General features: G+C 40.4%; 1 protein-coding gene across 3 annotated transcripts in view; it reads left to right on the top strand.

Moving 5' to 3' along the window:
- The window catches only part of LOC129838828 (apoptotic protease-activating factor 1-like), a 91,658-nt gene that overhangs the window by 49,244 nt on the left and 17,117 nt on the right, over positions 1–25,297 (top strand). For 2 of the 3 annotated variants that reach the window (XM_055906044.1, XM_055906042.1), the window contains 2 exons: positions 3,914–4,039; positions 7,884–8,030. In XM_055906044.1, coding sequence (XP_055762019.1) covers positions 3,914–4,039; positions 7,884–8,030 — 273 coding nt within the window. Of the gene's footprint in view, positions 1–3,913; positions 4,040–7,883; positions 8,031–25,297 lie in introns of those variants that run through there. The other variant, XR_008756907.1, reaches the window with a different exon arrangement.

Raw genomic sequence — 25,297 nt, 5'->3', positions numbered from 1 at the left:
GATGTGGAATAGTAGTCTGAAGGGTTGGCCGTGGTTCCGCCATCCACAAACACATACACGCAGGTGCGCGCTCTCTCACACACACATACAGTGCCTTGCAAAAGTATTCACCCCCCCTTGCCGTTTTTCCTATTTTGTTGCATTACAACCTGTCATTTAAATAGATTTTTATTTGAATTTCATGTAATTGACACACACAAAATAGTCCAAATTGGTAAAGTGAAATTAAAAAAATTTAATTAAAAAAAGAAGGAAAAGTGGTGCGTTCATATGTGTTCACTCCTTTACTATGAACCCCTAAATAAGATCTGGTGCAACCAATTACCTCCAGAAGTCACATCATTAGTTAGATTGGACACAGGTGGACTTTATTTAAGTGTCACATGATCTTAGTGTATATATACACCTGTTCTGAAAGGCCCCAGAGCCTGCAAAACCACTAAGCAAGGGGCACCACCAAGCAAGCGGCGCTATGAAGACCAAGGAGCTCTCCTAACAGATCAGGGACAAAGTTGTGGAGGAGTACAGATCAGGGTTGGGTTATAAAAAAATATCCGAAACTTTGAACGTCCCACAGAGCACCATTTTTAAATCCATTATAACATTTTTTTTAAAGAAAATGGCACCACAACAAACCTGCCAAGAGACGGCCACCCACCAACTACTCACGAACCAGGTAAGGAGGGCATTAATCAGAGAGGCAACAAAGAGACCAAAGATAACCCTGAATGAGCTGCAAAGCTCCACAGCGGAGATTGGAATATTTGTCCATAGGACCACTTTAAGCCGTACACCACAGAGCTGGGCTTTACGGAAGAGTGGCCAGAAAAAAATAAGCAAACATGTTTGGTGTTCGCCAAAAGGCATGTGGGAGACTCCCCAAACATATGGAATAAGGTACTCTGGTCAGATGAGACAAAAATCAAGCTTTTTGGCCATCCAAGAAAAATGCTATGTCTGGCGCAAACCCAACACCTCCCATCACCCCGAGAACACCATCCCCACAGTGAAGCATGGTGGTGTTTGCATCATGCTGTGGGGATATTTTTCATCGGCAAGGACTGGGAAACAGGGAAATTCTTGAGGAAAACCTGTTTGTCTTCCAGAGATTTGAGACTGGGATGGAGGTTCACCTTGCAGCAGGACAATGACCCTAAGCATACTGCTAAAGAAACACTTGAGTGGCTTAAGGGGAAACATTTAAATGTCTTGGAAAGGCCTAGTCAAAGCCCAGACCTCAATCCAATTGAGAATCTGTGGTATGACTTAAGGATTGCTGTACACCAGCGGAACCCATCCAACTTGAAGGAGCTGGAGCAGTTTTGCCTAGAAGAATGGGCAACAATGCCAATCGCTAGATGTGCCAAGCTTATAGAGACACCCCAAGAGACTTGCATCTGTAATTGCTGCAAAAAGTGGCTCTACAAAGTATTGACTTTGGGAGGGTGAATAGTTATGCACGCTAAAGTTTTCAGGTTTTTTGTCTTGTTTTTTTCACAATAAAAAATATTTTGCATCTTCAAAGTGGTAGGCATATTGTGTAAATCAATGATACAACCCCCCCAAAATCAATTTTAATTCCAAGGTGTAAGGAAACAAAATAGGAAAAATGCAAGCCACTGTATGCACACATACACCCACTGTCTTTTTCTGTCTGCTATCATAGGTTAAAGCCGAACCTTGAGTCTGATCGTCTTTGTCAGATAGAATAAGACTGAAGGTTTTTGTTCCACTCATCTGTCTCTCTCTCTCTTTCTCTCTCCTCTGTTCCTTTCTCTCTCCCTTCCTCCCTCTGTCTTATGACCTTCAGATGACTACGAGACGTGCCAAATTAACTTTTTAATCATCTACCATGTGATGTTCTCTCCAAGCATGTGAGAGTGAGAGTGAGACGGACAGACAGAAAGACAGAGACAATTTAATAAGAACATTGTTTTCTTGTAATAAACAGCGTATTCTTTATTATGTTAGTTTTACTCTGTTTATTTAGAACCTAACGGACAGCTAGGAAAAGCTCAAACCAAGTTTATTCACCCAATGGGTCAGACAGCTGAACAGACAAAGACATGTTCCCACCAGCACAAGTGTGTGTGTGTATATATATATATATATATATGTATATATATGTATATATATATATATATATATATATATATATATATATCTATATATATCTATATATATCCTCCCTTTCTCTAAATATGACATATTTAATGGTAGGCAGGAAGGTAAGTGATGTGGGTAATAAACTGTTCCTTCTCCCTAAATGTGACCTGACCTCGGGCCGATTCCTCACTAATCCACAGCTCTCCGCCCTTATCAGTGACCACAACCATGTGATTGCCTTCCTCTTACTCAGTAACAGTCCAAGCCCCTGGCTCATATCCAACCTTAATTGACCCCACCATATACATTCCTCCTACAGATAACCATTCACTTCTGGTAAACATTCACTTTTTGAAAATAAAATGTTGTTTCAAGTATCGCCCTTTCTTAAACAAGCCATACAAAGCTGGTTACAATTTCAGTTTTATCCTCCAGAAAAGATAAAACAAATGTTATATAAAATAACAATATACTGATTAATAAAAAAAAACATTCTTTATGGATAATTATTTTTTTAATGGTATTATATTTATGAATGATATTATGACTAGAAATGGAGGAGTTATGTCACATATGCAGCTATCGAAAATATATGGGAATATCTGCTCAATCCTAATTTACAACCAACTGATTGCAGCACTACCACAATGGAGGAGGCAAGTGGAAAAGGGAGAAGGTAGGGAACTTGTTTGCTTGCCATATATTAAAGATACAAATTGGCTGAAAGGAATTGGCGTAAATAGAAAAATATACCCGTATTCATTTGAGGACAAAAATGTTGACAGCTGTGCCACACAGATTGCAAAATAAATGGGAAGAGATTTTTGAGGTACCGATTCCATGGCACATGGTTTATGAACTGGTACAAAAAACTACACTTGATTCAACACTTCGAGTTTTTCAATTTAAATGATTATATAAATTCTTGCCACCGACAGAATGCTATATATATGGGGCATACAACAATCTCAGCTCTGTAGATTTTGCTGCAAAGAGACAATCACTAGATCATTTATTCTGGTATTTCACCTATGTAGCTTGTTTCTGGTCACAGGTTCAGGAATGGTTAAAAAATCACAACATTAACCTTGCAAATCAGTCATCAGTCAGTCATTAAATAATAAAGTACTAGTAGGAAAAGTTTTTATCTTTAGCGCACAATCTGTGGATACTTTACGATTTATAAAGGTAAAAAATGATTATGTTTTTATGTCAAACATCACAGTACAATTGAAAAATATCTGGTAGATGGAAACCAAACGAGGGTGGTCTATGGTGATAGGTGGGATGGGCTGAGAGTGGCTGCGGGGTGGGATTGGTAATAATACATTGTTTGGTAATGTATTATTGTTATGTGACTGCTTTATATAAAAGTACCACGTATGTAAAATGTATGTATATGTAGCAGAAAAGCTGTAAAAAAATTAATAATATTTGTCCTCCGAAGAGGGGCGGTGGTGGATGGGTTAATAAAATGTAAAAATAGCATTATGGTATGGGCAGTATCATCTATCAAAGAAGCAGCCAGAAGGCTTTAATTGATGCCAGGCTCCATTTATCAGTGAGCGCTTGTTCCGTTCTTTAAGTTGAGTGGTCTACCAGACTAGCAGCATAGAGAAACAATAGACAGATAGGCCTTCAGGGGAAAAAGGACATTTATTCAATTGAATTAACCAAGGCACTCTGCATATAGAAGTGGCCTAACCAAAATTGCTATGGCATGTTCAAAAGAGCATATTTGAAAATGTTTTATTTTACTTTCGACAAACTTTTGTGACCTCCTGTTTCTCCTCTCATTGGCCCTCAGGTGTGGAGCAGTGCATCGTGGGAGTGCGTGCGCCTGTTGAACGGCCACCAGGACTGTGTCCGCAGCTGCCGCTTCTCTTGGGACGGCCGGCGCCTAGCAACCGGCGACGACAACGGAGAGATACGGGTGGGTAGGGATAGATGGATGGAAGGGGGAGTGTGTGAGTAAAGGGGAGGAAGGAGGGGTAGGTGAAGGAGTGAGCACATGAGTGAAGGAAGGAGCAATACAAAAATCGAGAGAAGTGCTGCACCTCTAAAGAGACTGAGAGGAGGATGTGGAGCAGGTCGGCAGGGGGGATGAAGAGGAAGGAAAGAAGGCGGAGGAGGGGAGGAAGTAGAAGACAGTCAGATTGAATCCCTAAGGCTCTGGCATCTGCATAGATCCTAGAGAAAGAGAAGGAGGGAGAAGGGATGATGGAAATGAAGGGAGAGAGGGAAAGTGGGGTAAGAGAAGAAATGAGTGTGTGCAAGAGGGGATGACGGAAAATAAGAACAATTAAAGAGAAGAACAAGGAGAGTGAAATATAGGGACAGACTAGGGACTGAAGAAATGAGAGCGTGACAGAGGGACCTGTCTGTTCCTCTACAATCACATTGTTCCTCTACCAGCTGCTATCCCTGACTGACTGTCTGACTAGTACATTTGGACTACACTCCAAAGTTTGTGAGTACACTTCAAAGTTTTCGAACCTGAAAAGTGATCTAATGTTGAGATGAGGCCACATCTCATGCCACTTCCCAGGTTCGAAAACAACTCACAAACTATTATTTTGAACTGTGAACTGTCAGTGAACTGTCACTTTAAAATCATGTCATGACATGTCAATCATCCAGGGTTGTGTTCATTGGGCACCAAACAGAAGGAAACTGACTTAATCCACAAGATTGAATTACACTACATAGAGTGGAATATATGCCCCTCTTGTTTCTATGGAAACACTTGAGTCATTCTCAGTGAATCATGCAAGGTGTTAAATATAGCATGTTCTGTGTCCTATATAGACAGGACAGTATGGCTCATGGTTGTTAGTTGCATAACTCCAGGATTAAAATGGAGGGTTGTTTTACGTCTCTATGGTGCTTTATTAATCAGTGAAAGTAGTCATTGACTGAAAGGTAAAGTTGAAAAGCACAAGATACTGTAGCATTCAAGGACTGTATTATTGCACACCTAACTGTAGACTACTGGATGTCTATAAGGTTGGTAGTCACTAGATGGCCATGTTAGAAAGTACTAAAGTAGCCCGAACAGTATGTGAGATATTTGTTGTTATTTTAGTTTGTAGTTCTGGTTGGAGTTAGATATTTTCTGTCCGTCTACTCAAAAGGTTCCTAAGATACCAGGTTGATATTAAGTCCATAGCTGTCATTCACCCCACCATTTATAACTACTAGGTGTCATTCACCCCACCATTTATAACTACTAGGTGTCATTCACCCCACCATTTATAACTACTAGGTGTCATTCACCCCACCATTTATAACTACTAGGTGTCATTCACCCCACCATTTATAACTACTAGGTGTCATTCACCCCACCATTTATAACTACTAGGTCTCACACACCCCAACATTTATAACTACTAGGTGTCACTCACCCCAACATTTATAACTACTAGGTGTCACTCACCCCAACATTTATAGCTACTAGGTGTCATTCACCCCAACATTTATAGCTACTAGGTGTCACTCACCCCAACATTTATAACTACTAGGTGTCACTCACCCCAACATTTATAACTACTAGGTGTCACTCACCCCAACATTTATAGCTACTAGGTGTCATTCACCCCAACGTTTATAACTACTAGGTGTCATTCACCCCAACGTTTATAGCTACTAGGTGTCACTCACCCCAACATTTATAGCTACTAGGTGTCATTCACCCCAACGTTTATAACTACTAGGTGTCATTCACCCCAACGTTTATAACTACTAGGTGTCACTCACCCCAACATTTATAGCTACTAGGTGTCATTCACCCCAACATTTATAGCTACTAGGTGTCATTCACCCCAACATTTATAGCTACTAGGTGTCATTCACCCCAACATTTATAGCTACTAGGTGTCACTCACCCCAACATTTATAGCTACTAGGTGTCATTCACCCCAACATTTATAGCTACTAGGTGTCATTCACCCCAACATTTATAGCTACTAGGTGTCATTCACCCCAACAGTTATAGCTACTAGGTGTCATTCACCCCAACATTTATAACTACTAGGTCTCACACACCCCAACATTTATAGCTACTAGGTGTCATTCACCCCAACATTTATAGCTACTAGGTGTCATTCACCCCAACATTTATAACTACTAGGTCTCACACACCCCAACATTTATAGCTACTAGGTGTCATTCACCCCAACATTTATAGCTACTAGGTGTCATTCACCCCAACATTTATAGCTACTAGGTGTCATTCACCCCAACATTTATAACTACTAGGTCTCACACACCCCAACATTTATAGCTACTAGGTGTCATTCACCCCAACGTTTATAACTACTAGGTGTCATTCACCCCAACGTTTATAACTACTAGGTGTCACTCACCCCAACATTTATAGCTACTAGGTGTCATTCACCCCAACATTTATAGCTACTAGGTGTCATTCACCCCAACATTTATAGCTACTAGGTGTCATTCACCCCAACATTTATAGCTACTAGGTGTCACTCACCCCAACATTTATAGCTACTAGGTGTCATTCACCCCAACATTTATAGCTACTAGGTGTCATTCACCCCAACATTTATAGCTACTAGGTGTCATTCACCCCAACATTTATAGCTACTAGGTGTCATTCACCCCAACATTTATAGCTACTAGGTGTCATTCACCCCAACGTTTATAACTACTAGGTGTCATTCACCCCAACGTTTATAGCTACTAGGTGTCACTCACCCCAACATTTATAGCTACTAGGTGTCATTCACCCCAACATTTATAGCTACTAGGTGTCACTCACCCCAACATTTATAGCTACTAGGTGTCATTCACCCCAACATTTATAGCTACTAGGTGTCATTCACCCCAACATTTATAGCTACTAGGTGTCACTCACCCCAACATTTATAGCTACTAGGTGTCATTCACCCCAACATTTATAGCTACTAGGTGTCACTCACCCCAACATTTATAGCTACTAGGTGTCATTCACCCCAACATTTATAGCTACTAGGTGTCACTCACCCCAACATTTATAGCTACTAGGTGTCATTCACCCCAACATTTATAGCTACTAGGTGTCATTCACCCCAACATTTATAGCTACTAGGTGTCATTCACCCCAACATTTATAGCTACTAGGTGTCATTCACCCCAACATTTATAGCTACTAGGTGTCATTCACCCCAACGTTTATAACTACTAGGTGTCACTCACCCCAACGTTTATAGCTACTAGGTGTCACACACCCCAACATTTATAACTACTAGGTGTCACACCCCCCAACATTTATAACTACTAGGTCTCACTCACCCCAACATTTATAACTACTAGGTCTCACACCCCAACATTTATAACTACTAGGTGTCACACCCCCCAACATTTATAACTACTAGGTGTCACACCCCCCAACATTTATAACTACTAGGTCTCACTCACCCCAACATTTATAACTACTAGGTCTCACACCCCAACATTTATAACTACTAGGTCTCACACCCCAACATTTATAACTACTAGGTGTCACACCCCAACATTTATAACTACTAGGTGTCACACCCCAACATTTATAACTACTAGGTCTCACACACCCCAACATTTATAACTACTAGGTCTCACACACCCCAACATTTATAACTACTAGGTCTCACACACCCCAACATTTATAACTACTAGGTCTCACACACCCCAACATTTATAACTACTAGGTGTCACTCACCCCAACATTTATAACTACTAGGTGTCATTCATTTCTCAAATTTTTCATTTGTTTGTCTCATGTGTGTGTCGTGTCTCAGCTGTGGAACGTGAAGGATGGTACTCTGCTAAAGATCTGTTCCCGTGACAACAAGGACGCCATGGACTCTCTGCATGGAGGCTGGGTGACCGACCTGCACTTCTCCCCAGACAACACTGTGCTTGTGTCTACAGGAGGATACATTAAGGTAGGAAACACACACACACACACGGAGAGACACGCACACGTTTACGGAGACACACACACAAACATGTAAAGACAAATAGACGCGCGTACACACACACACACACACACACTAATGGGGAACAAACAGAGGTTTAAAGCACTATCGACCAGAGCCCTTGTCCCCCGGGGATTACATCATCACTGCCTGGTTAAAAAGACAATCAGAGCCCGGCTGAGGCTGACCCCCAGGTGATCCCTCCTCCTGTAAAACTGGAGGTAATCAGAGAGGAGTAGCAGACACACACTCCGCAATCCAATCAAGTTGGGAGGAGGATGAGATGTGAAATCTCACTCACACTCTCACTGTGACTATTGTTTTGGGAGTACTATAAACCTACTGTGGTGTAAGAAAGCTTGGGGGCATTACATTTAGCATACGTGGGTGGGCGTGGATGGGCGGGCGGGCGGGCGTGAGAGGAGCGAGAGGGAGTTTCGTGCCTGAGTGATTTCAGGAAAATTCAACAGCAGCATTCCTTATCTCACTTGTCTCCTCCGCTCTGAATTCCAAAAGCCTCTAGTAAATGTATTAATCATATTAAACCAGTGATTTTAATGTTCATTGGATCAATGTGATGGATCTTTTTCTTCTAATGTCTCTGAACACAAAAACTCTCATGCGTGGCTCTTTTTATGTGATATTCAAGTGTCTGTTTGAATCAAACTGGTTGCCACGTATCCAAGAAACACAAAATAAATTGACTGCATCTTCATTTCAAACTTCTTTCTCTCAAAGTTGTTAGCTAGCCTTTTTGTTTGTTGTCTTCATTGGGAAGATTCTAGTTTCTATTGATGAGCCCCAGGTCATTAAGCCCATTGTGATCAGTCAATATGTTGTGCATAGTGTTAATGAGTCAACTCCATGGATACTGATGGAGAACCTAACTAACTACTAATTCCATCATTACCTCCTGATGACACTCGCTCTTATCCAGAGTGGTAGAAGGACATAATACCTCTTCATCACTCTATCACTTCCTCTTTCCACACTTCCTCTCTTTCTCATGAGGCGCGTTGACTTGATGGATCTGAGCATGTGTGGATGTAACGAGCAGTGATTGATTATTATGCCTGTCTGCGCTGAAGAGGAGAATCCCTTGTAATGAGCGTTGATTGATTTATCGTGGGTGAGAGGTGAGCTGTCAGTCATAATAATTGCCGTGGCAGCTGTGTATTCATAGTTAAACGATGGCTAATTTAGCCTGGGGAGCCGTGGGGACAGAATAAATAAAACGGACTAATTGCATCTGTATGTATTAACAGTGGGCCTTATTCAATCCAACCTGTATCCAGATTTCAGCAAGGAAATTATTACAAAATATACAGCACTGGAACAAAATAAGAGACCACTGCAAAATGATCCGTTTCTCTGGTTTTACTATTTATAGAGATGTATTTGGGTAAAATTAACATTTTTGTTTTATTCTATAAACTACTGACAACATTTCTCCCAAATTCCAAATAAAAATATTGTCATTTAGAGCATTTATTTGCAGAAAATGACAACTGGTCAAAATCACAAAAAAGATGCAGTGTTGTCAGACCTCGAATAATGCAAAGAAAATGAGTTCATATTCATTTTTAAGCAACACAATACTAATGTTTTAATTAGGAAGAATTCATAAATACATTTTTGCTGGAATGACCCTGATTTTCAATCACAGCTTTCATGCGTGTTGGCATGCTCTCCACCAGTCTTTCACATTGATGTTGGGTGACTTTATGGCGCAACAATTCAAGCAGCTCGGCTTTGTTTGATGGCTTGTCCATCTTCCTCTTGATCCCGTTCCAGAGGTTTTCAATGGGGTTCAGGTCTGGAGATTGGGCTGGCCATGACAGGGTCTTGATCTAGTGGTCCTCCATCTACACCTTGATTGACCTGGCTGTGTGGCATGGAGCATTGTCCTGCTGGAAAAAACATTCCTCAGAGTTGGGGAACATTGTCAGAGCAGAAGGAAGCAAGTTTTCTTCCAGGACAACCTTGTACTTGACTTGATTCATGTGTCCTTCACAAAGACAAATCTGCCCGATTCCATCCTTACTGAAGCACCCCCAGATCATCACCGATCCTCCACAAAATTGCACAGTGGGTGTGAGACCTGGTGAGGCCTACAAGCCACAGTGTCTCGCACCCACTGTGAAAATGTGTCTTTGTGAAGGATGCATGAATCAAGCCACGTACAAAACTTGCTTCCTTCTGCTCTGACAATTTTGGGTTTTGATTGATTTAAGGCCTAGTTTGTAATGTAGCCTTGTCTGCCTGAAGAACACCATGTCTTTCCAAATGTTGATTTTGTATCACGCTGTATGAAAACTAACTTGAGGAAGCAGCCAACAGTGAGCAGAACTTATCATTACAGACGTGTGTGTTCAGTAGAAGTGGTGCTGATGGGATCAGTAGTGCTGTGATGTTGATTCAATAAAGCTAGTCTCCCTGATGTCTGTCAACCCCTATCTGTCTCCTCCTTATGGCTTCCTGGAGTAACTTCCCACCACAACACTATCTCTGTCTTGCTATATTTAATGGAGATTATCGATCTCTCGCTCTCTCTTTCTCTCTCTCTATTCTCCTCTCTCTCCATCTCTGGTCCCTTTCCATGGCCTATCATTATTTACCCTTTTTTATTCTGTCTGTCTCTCTGTGTCTCTGTCTATCTCTGTCTGGTCCATATGACAGGTATTATCAGGTAGTGTAATTAAAGCAGCATGGTGTGTGACCCTCTGGGAACTGTTCCAATGCTTCCTTAAGCCTCTGAGACACCAGGATAGGATGTCACGTGTGTGTGTGTGTGTGTGTGTTTCAGGGAGTGATCAGGTGTTTTGGGGCAGCTCTCTGAGTGAGGGTGTAATATCACACTGACCCCATCACTCCTCTGTTCTCTGCCCGGTAATACCTCACACAGCCTGTCTTACACCTGGGAGACAGCCCCCCACGCACAGCTATACATCACACAGTCTGGCACACACACGCACATGGAGACACGCACACACACACACACGCGCAGACACAGGTATGCACATAGGTACACTCAGAGAATCAGCGGGACCTCACAGATTCAGCATGAGTTGCTGTGAGACAATCTGTCATAGTGCCATGATCCAAGTAGAGGTAGGATGTGTGAAGAGGCTCATCCTGACACACACACACCTACAGACACACACACACACACACACACAGCAGGAGACCCCGAGTAATTCACACAGCGTGCGTATACTTACAGAAGCGTCATATCTTCCTCTCCCCTACACCTCCACTGTTGCTAAGTCAACACTAGTCCTTAGGATTGAGGAGACACAGGATACATCCCAAATGGCACCCTATTCCCCTATTTAGTGCACTACTTTTGATCAGGGCCCAACTCACTCTGGTCTACAGTAGTGCACTGTATAGGGGAAAGTGCACCATTTGGTATGCATCCACAGACCAATATACAGTACCAGCCAAAAGTTAGAACACACCTACTCATTCCAGAGTTTTTCTTTATTTTGACTATTTTCTACATTTGTAGATTAACTAGTGAAGACATCAAAACTATGAAATAACACATGGAATCATGTAGTTGGTGTTAAACAAATCAAAATATATTTTATAGCCACTTTGCACACTCTTGGCATTCTCTCAACCAGCTTCACCTGGAATGGTTTCCAACAGTCTTGAAGGAGTTCCCACGTATGCTGAGTACTTGCTGGCTGCTTTTACTTCACTCTGCGGTCCAACTCATCCCAAACCATCTCATTTGGGTTGTGGTCGGGTGATTTGTAGAGGCCAGGTCATCTGATGCAGCACTCCATCACTCTCCAAGAATCACTCTCCACCTGGAGGTGTGTTGGGTCATTGTCCTGTTGAAAAAAAAAAGATAGTTCCACTAAGTGTAAACCAGATGGGATGGCGTATCGCTGCAGAATGTTGTGGTAGCCATGCTGGTTAAGTGTGTCTTGAAATCTAAATAAATCACTGACAGTGTCCCCAGCAAAGCACCATCACACCACTTCCTCCATGCTTCACGGTGGGAACCACACATCTGGAGATCATCCGTTAACCTACTCTGCGTCTCACAAAGACACTGCGATTGGAACCAAAGATCGCAAATTTGGACTCATTAGACTAAAGGACAGTTTTCCACCGGTCTAATGTACATTGCTCACTTTCTTGGCCCAAGCAAGTCTCTTCTTCTTATTGTTGTCCTTTTTAGTAGTTGTTTCTTAGCAGTAATTCAACCATGAAGGCCTTATTCACAAAGTCTCCTCTGAACAGTTGATGTTGAGATGTCTCTGTTACTTGAACTCTGTGACGCATTTATTTGGGCTGCAATTTCTGAGGCTGGTAACTCTAATGAACTTATCCTCTGCAGCAGAGTACTCTGGGTCTTCCTTTCCTGTGGCGGTCCCAGTTTCATCATAGCGCTTGATGGTTTTTGCGACTGCACTTGAGGGAACTTTCAAAGTTCTTGACATTTTTCCGCATTGACTGATCTTCATGTCTTAAAGTAATCATGGACTGTCTTTTCTCTTTGCTTATTTGAGCTGTTCTTGCCATTATATGGACTTGGTATTTTACCAAATACAGTTGAAGTCGGAAGTTTACATACACTTTTATGTTGGAGTCATTAAAACTCGTTTTTCAACCACTCCACACATTTCTTGTGAACAAACTATAGTTTTGGCAAGTCGGTTAGGACATAAACTTTGTGCATGACAAGTAATTTTTCTAACAGTTGTTTACAGACAAATTATTTCACTTTATAATTCACTGTATCACAATTCCAGTGTGTCAGAAGTTTACATATACTAAGTTGACTGTGCCTTTAAACAGCTTGGAAAATTCCATAAAATGATGTCATGGCTTTAGAAGCTTCTGATAGGCTAATTGACATAATTTGAGTCAATTGGAGGTGTACCTGTGGATGTATTACAAGGCCTACCTTCAAACTCAGTGCCTCTTTGCTTGACATCATTGGAAAATCAAAAGAAATCAGCCAAGACCTCAGAAAAAAATTGTAGACCTCCACAAGTCTGGTTCATCTTTGGGAGATATTTCCAAACCCCTGAAGGTACCACGTTCATCTGTACAAACAAAAGTACGCAAGTATAAACACCATAAGACCACGCAGCCGTCATACCACTCAGGAAGGAGACGCGTTCTGTCTCCTAGAGATGAACGTACTTTGGTGCGAAAAGTGCAAATCAATCCCAGAACAACAGCAAATGACCTTGTGAAGATGCAGGAGGAAACCGGTACAAAAGTATCTATATCCATAGTAAAACTAGTCTTATATCGACATATAACCTGAAAGGCCGCTCAGCAAGGAAGAAGCCACTGCTCAAAAACTGCCATTAAAAATCCAGACTATGGTTTGCAACTGCACATGGGGACAAAATCTTACTTTTTGGAGAAATGTCCTCTGGTCTGATGAAACAAAAATAGAACTGTTTGGCCATAATGACCATTGTTATGTTTGGAAGATAAATGGGGAAGCTTGCAAGCCGAAGAACACCATCCCAACCGCGAAGCACGGGGTGGCAGCATCACGTTGTGGGGGTGCTTTGCTGCAGGAGGGACTGGTGCACTTCACAAAATAGATGGCATCATGAAGATGGAAAATTATGTGGATATATTGAAGCAACATTTCAAGACATCAGTCAGGAAGTTGAAGCTTGGTCGCAAGTGGGTCTTCCAAATGGACAATGACCCCAAGCATACTTCCAAAGTTATGGCTTAAGGACAACAACGTCAAGGTATTGGCGTGGCCATCACAAAGCCCTGACCTCAATCCTATAAGCTTTTGGGCAGAACTGAGAAAGCGTGTGCGAGCAAGGAGGCCTACAAACCTGATTCAGTTACACCAGCTCTGTCAGGAGGAATGGGCCAAAATTCACCCAACTTATTGTGGGAAGCTTGTGGAAGGCTACCCAAAACGTTTGACCCATGTTAAACTATTTAAAGGCAATGCTACCAAATACTAATTGAATGTATGTAAACTTCTGACCCACTGGGAATGTGATGAAATAAATAAAAGCTGAAATAAATCATTCTCTACTATTATTCTGACATTTCACATTCCTAAAATAAAGTGGTGATCCTAAGACTGAATTTTTACTAGGATTAAATGTCAGGAATTGTGAAACTTTTAAACTCAGTTTATTTGGCTAAGGTGTATGTAAACTTCCGACTTCAACTATTGGACTTTCTTCTGTATACCACCCCTACCTTGTCACAATACAACTGATTAGCTCAAACACATTAAGAATGAAAGAAATTCCACAAGCTTTTAACAAGGCACACCTATTAATTGAAATGTATTCCAGGTGAAATCCTCTCAACCTCATGAAACTGGTTGAGAGGATGACAAGCGTGTGCAAAGCTGTCATCAAGGCAAAGGGTGGCTACTTTGAAGAATCTCAAATATAAAATATATTTTGATTTAACACTTTTTTTGGCTACTACATGATTCCATATTTGTTATTTCATAGTTTTGTTTTCTTCGCTATTATTCTTCAATGTAGAAAGTAGTACAAATAAAGAAGAACTCTGGAATGAGTGGGTGTGTCCAAACTTTTGACAGGTACTGTAGGTGCAATCACCTATCTTGATAACCACACAGTATTTTTAATTTATCATTATATTACTTTATGATGCTTTCCAAAACAATATTATACAGCACTATATGACTCAACATAGTGCTCTATATTAGTACATTACGGTTCTATAAAAGACTAATGCAAGGGATAGAATGTTGAGTTTTCTCCATATTCCAAAATACCATGCTTTGGCAAAAGTATTCAGACCCTTTGGATTTATTCACATTTTATTGTGTTGCAAAGTGTGATTGAAATGGATTACATTTTTTTTTAAATTGTCAACAATCTAAACAAAATTCTATTTCAAAGTGGAATAATTTTTTCAATACTTTTTTAAAGATGAATAAAAAAGAAAAAAAATATATTAGTTGCTTAAGTATTCAGCTTCCTGATTCCATACATGTTAGAAACACCTATGTCAACAGAACATGTATGTGGGTATACACTGTATGTTCTGCTCTCTCAATATACCCACATACACTGAGTGTACAAAACATTAGGAGCACCTTCTTTAGAACAGCCTCATTTCGTCAGGGCATGGACTCCACAAAGTGTCAAGCGTTCCACAGGGATGCTGGCCCATGCTTACTCCAATGCTTCCCACAGTTGTGTCAAGTTGGCTGGATGTCATTTGGGTGGTGGACCATTGTTGATACACACGGGAAACTGTTGAGTGTGAAAAACCCAGCAGCGTTGTAGTTTTTGACACAAACCAGTGCGCCTGGCACCTACTACCATACCCCGATCAAAGTCACTTAAATCTTTTGTCTTGCCCATTCACCCTCTGAATGGCACACACAATATGTCTCAATTGTCTCAAGGCTTAAAAAGTCCTACTTCAACCTGTCTCCTCCCCTTCATCTACACTGATTCTGAAGTGGATTTAACAAGTGACATCAATAAGGGATCATAGCTTTCACTTGGATTCATCTGGTCAGTCTATGAAAGGAAAGAGCAGGTTTTTGTAACGTGTTGTACACTGTGTACGTGTACTTTCTCTCAACAGACCCACATATAGCGTGCCTTCACAAAGTATTCACACCCCTTGACTTTTTCCACATTTTGCTGTGTTACAGCCTGAATATAAAATAGATAAAATGTAGATGTTTTGTCAGTGGCCTGCCTACACACACAATAATACCCCATAATGTCAAATTGGAATTTTTTTTTTTTTTTTTTTTTTTTTTACAGATTTATTAAAAATGAAACACTGAAATGTAGTGAGACAAAAGTATTCAACCTCTTTCTTATAGAAAGCCTAAATAAGTTCAGGAGTAAAAATGTGCTTAACAAGTCACATAATAAGTTGCATGGACTCACTCAGTGTGCAATAATAGTGTTTAACATATATTTCTTTAACAACTACCTCATCTCTGTACCCCACACATACAATTATCTGTAAGGTTGAGCAGTGAATTTCAAATACAGATTCAACCACAAAGACCAGGGAGATTTTTGAAGGGCACCCATTGGTAGATGGGTAAAAAGAAAATAGCAGACATTGAATATCTCTTGGTGAAGTGATTAATTATGCTTTGGATGGTGTATCAGTACACCCAGTCACTACAAAGATACAGACGTCCTTCCTAATCCCACTCAGGGATTTCACCATGAGGCCAATGGTGACTTTAAAACCGTTACAGAGTTTAATGGCTGTGATAGGAGAACTGAGGATGGATCAACAACATTGTAATTACTCCACAATACTAACATAATTGACAGAGTAAAAAGGAAGCCTGTGCAGAATAACATATATTCAAATACGTGCATCCTATTCGCAAGAAGGCACTTAAGTCACACTGTAAAAAATGTGGCAAAGCAATTAATTCACTTTTAGTCCTGAATACATAGTGTTGTTTGGAGAAAACACTGAGTACCACCACTGGTGATTTTAGCAAGTTAATGGCACCATAACGGTAACAACGAAAAAAAAAAAAAAGAAAAAAACTTGCAATTTCAACTAGAATTACTGAACTTTTTTGTTGAAAAATAATATTTGAATGGGAAGAGTCACTGGCAAACATGGTTACAGACCCAACAACATTATATATAGTATCCATCCTCATGGTTACAGACCCAACAACATTATATAGTATCCCCTCCTCATGGTTACAGACCCAACAACATTATATAGTATCCCCTCCTCATGGTTACAGACCCAACAACATTATATAGTATCCCCTCCTAATGGTTACAGACCCAACAACATTATATAGTATCCCCTCCTCATGGTTACAGACCCAACAACATTATATAGTATCCCCTCCTCATGGTTACAGACCCAACAACATTATATAGTATCCCCTCCTCATGGTTACAGACCCAACAACATTATATAGTATCTCCTCCTCATGGTTACAGACCCAACAACATTATATAGTATCTCCTCCTCATGGTTACAGACCCAACAACATTATATAGTATCCCCTCCTCATGGTTACAGACCCAACAACATTATATAGTATCCCTTCCTCATGGTTACAGACCCAACAACATTATATAGTATCCCCTCTTCATGGTTACAGACCCAACAACATTATATAGTATCCTTTCCTCATGGTTACAGACCCAACAACATTATATAGTATCCCTCCTCATGGTTACAGACCCAACAACATTATATAGTATCCCCTCCTCATGGTTACAGACCCAACAACATTATATAGTATCTCCTCCTCATGGTTACAGACCCAACAACATTATATAGTATCTCCTCCTCATGGTTACAGACCCAACAACATTATATAGTATCCCCTCCTCATGGTTACAGACCCAACAACATTATATAGTATCCCTTCCTCATGGTTACAGACCCAACAACATTATATAGTATCCCCTCTTCATGGTTACAGACCCAACAACATTATATATAGTATCCCCTCCTCAAGGTTACAGACCCAACAACATTATATAGTATCTCCTCCTCATGGTTACAGACCCAACAACATTATATAGTATCCCCTCCTAATGGTTACAGACCAAACAACATTATATAGTATCTCCTCCTCATGGTTACAGACCCAACAACATTATATAGTATCTCCTCCTCATGGTTACAGACCCAACAACATTATATAGTATCCCCTCCTCATGGTTACAGACCCAACAACATTATATAGTATCCCCTCCTCATGGTTACAGACCCAACAACATTATATAGTATCTCCTCCTCATGGTTACAGACCCAACAACATTATATAGTATCTCCTCCTCATGGTTACAGACCCAACAACATTATATAGTATCCCCTCCTCATGGTTACAGACCCAACAACATTATATAGTATCCCTTCCTCATGGTTACAGACCCAACAACATTATATAGTATCCCCTCTTCATGGTTACAGACCCAACAACATTATATAGTATCCTTTCCTCATGGTTACAGACCCAACAACATTATATAGTATCCCTCCTCATGGTTACAGACCCAACAACATTATATAGTATCCCCTCCTCATGGTTACAGACCCAACAACATTATATAGTATCTCCTCCTCATGGTTACAGACCCAACAACATTATATAGTATCTCCTCCTCATGGTTACAGACCCAACAACATTATATAGTATCCCCTCCTCATGGTTACAGACCCAACAACATTATATAGTATCCCTTCCTCATGGTTACAGACCCAACAACATTATATAGTATCCCCTCTTCATGGTTACAGACCCAACAACATTATATATAGTATCCCCTCCTCAAGGTTACAGACCCAACAACATTATATAGTATCTCCTCCTCATGGTTACAGACCCAACAACATTATATAGTATCCCCTCCTAATGGTTACAGACCAAACAACATTATATAGTATCTCCTCCTCATGGTTACAGACCCAACAACATTATATAGTATCTCCTCCTCATGGTTACAGACCCAACAACATTATATAGTATCCCCTCCTCATGGTTACAGACCCAACAACATTATATAGTATCCCCTCCTCATGGTTACAGACCCAACAACATTATATAGTATCTCCTCCTCATGGTTACAGACCCAACAACATTATATAGTATCTCCTCCTCATGGTTACAGACCCAACAACATTATATAGTATCCCCTCCTCATGGTTACAGACCCAACAACATTATATAGTATCCCTTCCTCATGGTTACAGACCCAACAACATTATATAGTATCCCCTCTTCATGGTTACAGACCCAACAACATTATATAGTATCCCCTCTTCATGGTTACAGACCCAACAACATTATATAGTATCCCCTCCTCATGGTTACAGACCCAACAACATTATATATAGTATCCCCTCCTCAAGGTTACAGACCCAACAACATTATATAGTATCTCCTCCTCATGGTTACAGACCCAACAACATTATATAGTATCCCCTCCTAATGGTTACAGACCCAACAACATTATATAGTATCCACTCCTCGTGGTTACAGACCCAACAACATTATATAGTATCCCCTCTTCGTGGTTACAGACCCAACAACATTATATAGTATCCCCTCTTCATGGTTACAGACCCAACAACATTATATAGTATCTCCTCCTCATGGTTACAGACCCAATAACATTATATAGTATCTCCTCCTCATGGTTACAGACCCAACAACATTATATAGTATCCCCTCCTCATGGTTACAGACCCAACAACATTATATAGTATCCCCTCCTCATGGTTACAGACCCAACAACATTATATAGTATCCCTCCTCATGGTTACAGACCCAACAACATTATATTGTATCCCTCCTCATGGTTACAGACCCAACAACATTATATATAGTATCCCCTCCTCATGGTTACAGACCCAACAACATTATATAGTATCCCCTCCTCATGGTTACAGACCCAACAACATTATATAGTATCCCCTCCTAATGGTTACAGACCCAACAACATTATATAGTATCCCCTCCTCATGGTTACAGACCCAACAACATTATATAGTATCCCCTCCTCATGGTTACAGACCCAACAACATTATATAGTATCCCCTCCTCATGGTTACAGACCCAACAACATTATATAGTATCTCCTCCTCATGGTTACAGACCCAACAACATTATATAGTATCTCCTCCTCATGGTTACAGACCCAACAACATTATATAGTATCCCCTCCTCATGGTTACAGACCCAACAACATTATATAGTATCCCTTCCTCATGGTTACAGACCCAACAACATTATATAGTATCCCCTCTTCATGGTTACAGACCCAACAACATTATATAGTATCCTTTCCTCATGGTTACAGACCCAACAACATTATATAGTATCCCTCCTCATGGTTACAGACCCAACAACATTATATAGTATCCCCTCCTCATGGTTACAGACCCAACAACATTATATAGTATCTCCTCCTCATGGTTACAGACCCAACAACATTATATAGTATCTCCTCCTCATGGTTACAGACCCAACAACATTATATAGTATCCCCTCCTCATGGTTACAGACCCAACAACATTATATATAGTATCCCCTCCTCAAGGTTACAGACCCAACAACATTATATAGTATCTCCTCCTCATGGTTACAGACCCAACAACATTATATAGTATCCCCTCCTAATGGTTACAGACCCAACAACATTATATAGTATCCACTCCTCGTGGTTACAGACCCAACAACATTATATAGTATCCCCTCTTCGTGGTTACAGACCCAACAACATTATATAGTATCCCCTCTTCATGGTTACAGACCCAACAACATTATATAGTATCTCCTCCTCATGGTTACAGACCCAATAACATTATATAGTATCTCCTCCTCATGGTTACAGACCCAACAACATTATATAGTATCCCCTCCTCATGGTTACAGACCCAACAACATTATATAGTATCCCCTCCTCATGGTTACAGACCCAACAACATTATATAGTATCCCTCCTCATGGTTACAGACCCAACAACATTATATTGTATCCCTCCTCATGGTTACAGACCCAACAACATTATATATAGTATCCCCTCCTCATGGTTACAGACCCAACAACATTATATAGTATCCCCTCCTCATGGTTACAGACCCAACAACATTATATATAGTATCCCCTCCTCAAGGTTACAGACCCAACAACATTATATAGTATCTCCTCCTCATGGTTACAGACCCAACAACATTATATAGTATCCCCTCCTAATGGTTACAGACCCAACAACATTATATAGTATCCACTCCTCGTGGTTACAGACCCAACAACATTATATAGTATCCCCTCTTCGTGGTTACAGACCCAACAACATTATATAGTATCCCCTCTTCATGGTTACAGACCCAACAACATTATATAGTATCTCCTCCTCATGGTTACAGACCCAATAACATTATATAGTATCTCCTCCTCATGGTTACAGACCCAACAACATTATATAGTATCCCCTCCTCATGGTTACAGACCCAACAACATTATATAGTATCCCCTCCTCATGGTTACAGACCCAACAACATTATATAGTATCCCTCCTCATGGTTACAGACCCAACAACATTATATTGTATCCCTCCTCATGGTTACAGACCCAACAACATTATATAGTATCCCCTCCTCATGGTTACAGACCCAACAACATTATATAGTATCCCCTCCTCATGGTTACAGACCCAACAACATTATATAGTATCCCCTCCTCATGGTTACAGACCCAACAACATTATATAGTATCCCCTCCTCATGGTTACAGACCCAATAACATTATATAGTATCCCTCCTCATGGTTACAGACTCAACAACATTATATAGTATCCCGTCCTCATGGTTACAGACCCAACAACATTATATAGTATCTCCTCCTCATGGTTACAGACTCAACAACATTATATTGTATCTCCTCCTCATGGTTACAGACTCAACAACATTATATAGTATCCCGTCCTCATGGTTACAGACCCAATAACATTATATAGTATCTCCTCCTCATGGTTACAGACCCAATAACATTATATAGTATCCCTCCTCATGGTTACAGAACCAACAACATTATATAGTATCCCTCCTCATGGTTACAGACCCAACAACATTATATAGTATCCCCTCCTCATGGTTACAGACCCAACAACATTATATAGTATCCCCTCCTCATGGTTACAGACCCAACAACATTATATAGTATCTCCTCCTCATGGTTACAGACCCAATAACATTATATAGTATCCCTCCTCATGGTTACAGACTCAACAACATTATATAGTATCCCGTCCTCATGGTTACAGACCCAACAACATTATATAGTATCCCCTCATGGTTACAGACCCAACAACATTATATAGTATCCCCTCCTCATGGTTACAGACCCAACAACATTATATAGTATCCCCTCCTAATGGTTACAGACCCAACAACATTATATAGTATCCCCTCCTCGTGGTTACAGACCCAACAACATTATATAGTATCCCCTCCTCGTGGTTACAGACCCAACAACATTATATAGTATCCCCTCCTCGTGGTTACAGACCCAACAACATTATATAGTATCCCCTCCTCGTGGTTACAGACCCAACAACATTATATAGTATCCCCTCCTCATGGTTACAGACCCAACAACATTATATAGTATCCCCTCCTCATGGTTACAGACCCAATAACATTATATAGTATCTCCTCCTCATGGGTACAGACCCAACAACATTATATAGTATCCCCTCCTCATGGTTACAGACCCAACAACATTATATAGTATCCCCTCCTCATGGTTACAGACCCAACAACATTATATAGTATCCCCTCCTCATGGTTACAGACCCAACAACATTATATAGTATCCCCTCCTCATGGTTACAGACCCAACAACATTATATAGTATCCCCTCCTCATGGTTACAGACCCAACAACATTATATAGTATCCCCTCCTCATGGTTACAGACCCAACAACATTATATAGTATCCCCTCCTCATGGTTACAGACCCAACAACATTATATAGTATCCCCTCCTCATGGTTACAGACCCAACAACATTATATAGTATCCCCTCCTCATGGTTACAGACCCAACAACATTATATAGTATCCCCTCCTCATGGTTACAGACCCAATAACATTATATAGTATCTCCTCCTCATGGTTACAGACCCAACAACATTATATAGTATCCCCTCCTCATGGTTACAGACCCAACAACATTATATAGTATCCCCTCCTCATGGTTACAGACCCAACAACATTATATAGTATCTCCTCCTCATGGTTACAGACCCAACAACATTATATAGTATCCCCTCCTCATGGTTACAGACCCAACAACATTATTTAGTATCCCCTCCTCATGGTTACAGACCCAACAACATTATATAGTATCCCCTCCTCATGGTTACAGACCCAACAACATTATATAGTATCCCCTCCTCATGGTTACAGACTCAACAACATTATATAGTATCCCCTCCTCATGGTTACAGACCCAACAACATTATATATAGTATCCCCTCCTCATGGTTACAGACTCAACAACATTATATAGTATCCCCTCCTAATGGTTACAGACCCAACAACATTATATAGTATCCCCTCCTCATGGTAACAGACTCAACAACATTATATAGTATCCCCTCCTCATGGTTACAGACCCAACAACATTATATATAGTATCCCCTCATGGTTACAGACCCAACAACATTATAAAGTATCCCCTCCTCATGGTTACAGACCCAACAACATTATATAGTATCCCCTCCTCATGGTTACAGACCCAACAACATTATATAGTATCCCCTCCTCATGGTTACAGACCCAACAACATTATATAGTATCTCCTCCTCATGGTTACAGACCCAACAATATTATATAGTATCCCCTCCTCATGGTTACAGACCCAACAACATTATATAGTATTCCCTCATGGTTACAGACCCAACAACATTATATAGTATCCCCTCCTCATGGTTACAGACCCAACAACATTATATAGTATCTCCTCCTCATGTTTACAGACCCAATAACATTATATAGTATCCCCTCCTCATGGTTACAGACCCAACAACATTATATAGTATCTCCTCCTCATGGTTACAGACCCAACAACATTATATAGTATCTCCTCCTCATGGTTACAGACCCAACAACATTATATAGTATCCCTCCTCATGGTTACAGACCCAACAACATTATATAGTATCCCCTCCTCATGGTTACAGACCCAACAACATTATATAGTATCTCCTCCTCATGGTTACAGACCCAACAACATTATATAGTATCTCCTCCTCATGGTTACAGACCCAACAACATTATATAGTATCCCCTCCTCATGGTTACAGACCCAACAACATTATATAGTATCCCCTCCTCATGGTTACAGACCCAACAACATTATATAGTATCCCCTCCTCATGGTTACAGACCCAACAACATTATATAGTATCCCGTCCTCATGGTTACAGACCCAACAACATTATATAGTATCTCCTCCTCATGGTTACAGACCCAATAACATTATATAGTATCCCTCCTCATGGTTACAGACTCAACAACATTATATAGTATCCCTCCTCATGGTTACAGACTCAACAACATTATATAGTATCCCGTCCTCATGGTTACAGACCCAACAAGATTATATAGTATCCCCTCCTCATGGTTACAGACCCAACAACATTATATAGTATCCCTCCTCATGGTTACAGACCCAACAACATTATATAGTATCTCCTCCTCATGGTTACAGACCCAACTACATTATATAGTATCTCCTCCTCATGGTTACAGACTCAACAACATTATATAGTATCTCCTTCTCATGGTTACAGACCCAACAACATTATATAGTATCCCCTCCTCATGGTTACAGACTCAACAACATTATATAGTATCCCCTCCTAATGGTTACAGACCCAACAACATTATATAGTATCCCCTCCTCATGGTTACAGACCCAACAACATTATATAGTATCCCCTCCTCATGGTTACAGACTCAACAACATTATATAGTATCCCCTCCTCATGGTTACAGACCCAACAACATTATATATAGTATCCCCTCCTCATGGTTACAGACTCAACAACATTATATAGTATCCTTTCCTCATGGTTACAGACCCAACAACATTATATAGTATCCCCTCCTCATGGTTACAGACTCAACAACATTATATAGTATCCCCTCCTCATGGTTACAGACCCAACAACATTATATATAGTATCCCCTCCTCATGGTTACAGACTCAACAACATTATATAGTATCCCCTCCTCATGGTTACAGACCCAACAACAATATATAGTATCCCCTCCTCATGGTTACAGACTCAACAACATTATATAGTATCCCCTCCTCATGGTTACAGACCCAACAACATTATATATAGTATCCCCTCCTCATGGTTACAGACCCAACAACATTATATAGTATCCCCTCCTCATGGTTACAGACCCAACAACATTATATAGTATCCCCTCCTAATGGTTACAGACCCAACAACATTATATAGTATCCCTTCCTCATGGTTACAGACCCAACAACATTATATAGTATCCCCTCCTCATGGTTACAGACCCAACAACATTATATAGTATCCCCTCCTCATGGTTACAGACTCAACAACATTATATAGTATCCCCTCATGGTTACAGACCCAACAACATTATATAGTATCCCCTCATGGTTACAGACCCAACAACATTATATAGTATCTCCTCCTCATGGTAACAGACCCAACAACATTATATA

This window comes from Salvelinus fontinalis, chromosome 39, assembly GCF_029448725.1.
Source record: "Salvelinus fontinalis isolate EN_2023a chromosome 39, ASM2944872v1, whole genome shotgun sequence".
NCBI classification, from domain to species: domain Eukaryota; kingdom Metazoa; phylum Chordata; class Actinopteri; order Salmoniformes; family Salmonidae; genus Salvelinus; species Salvelinus fontinalis.
This window is presented reverse-complemented; position numbering and strand designations above follow the sequence as displayed.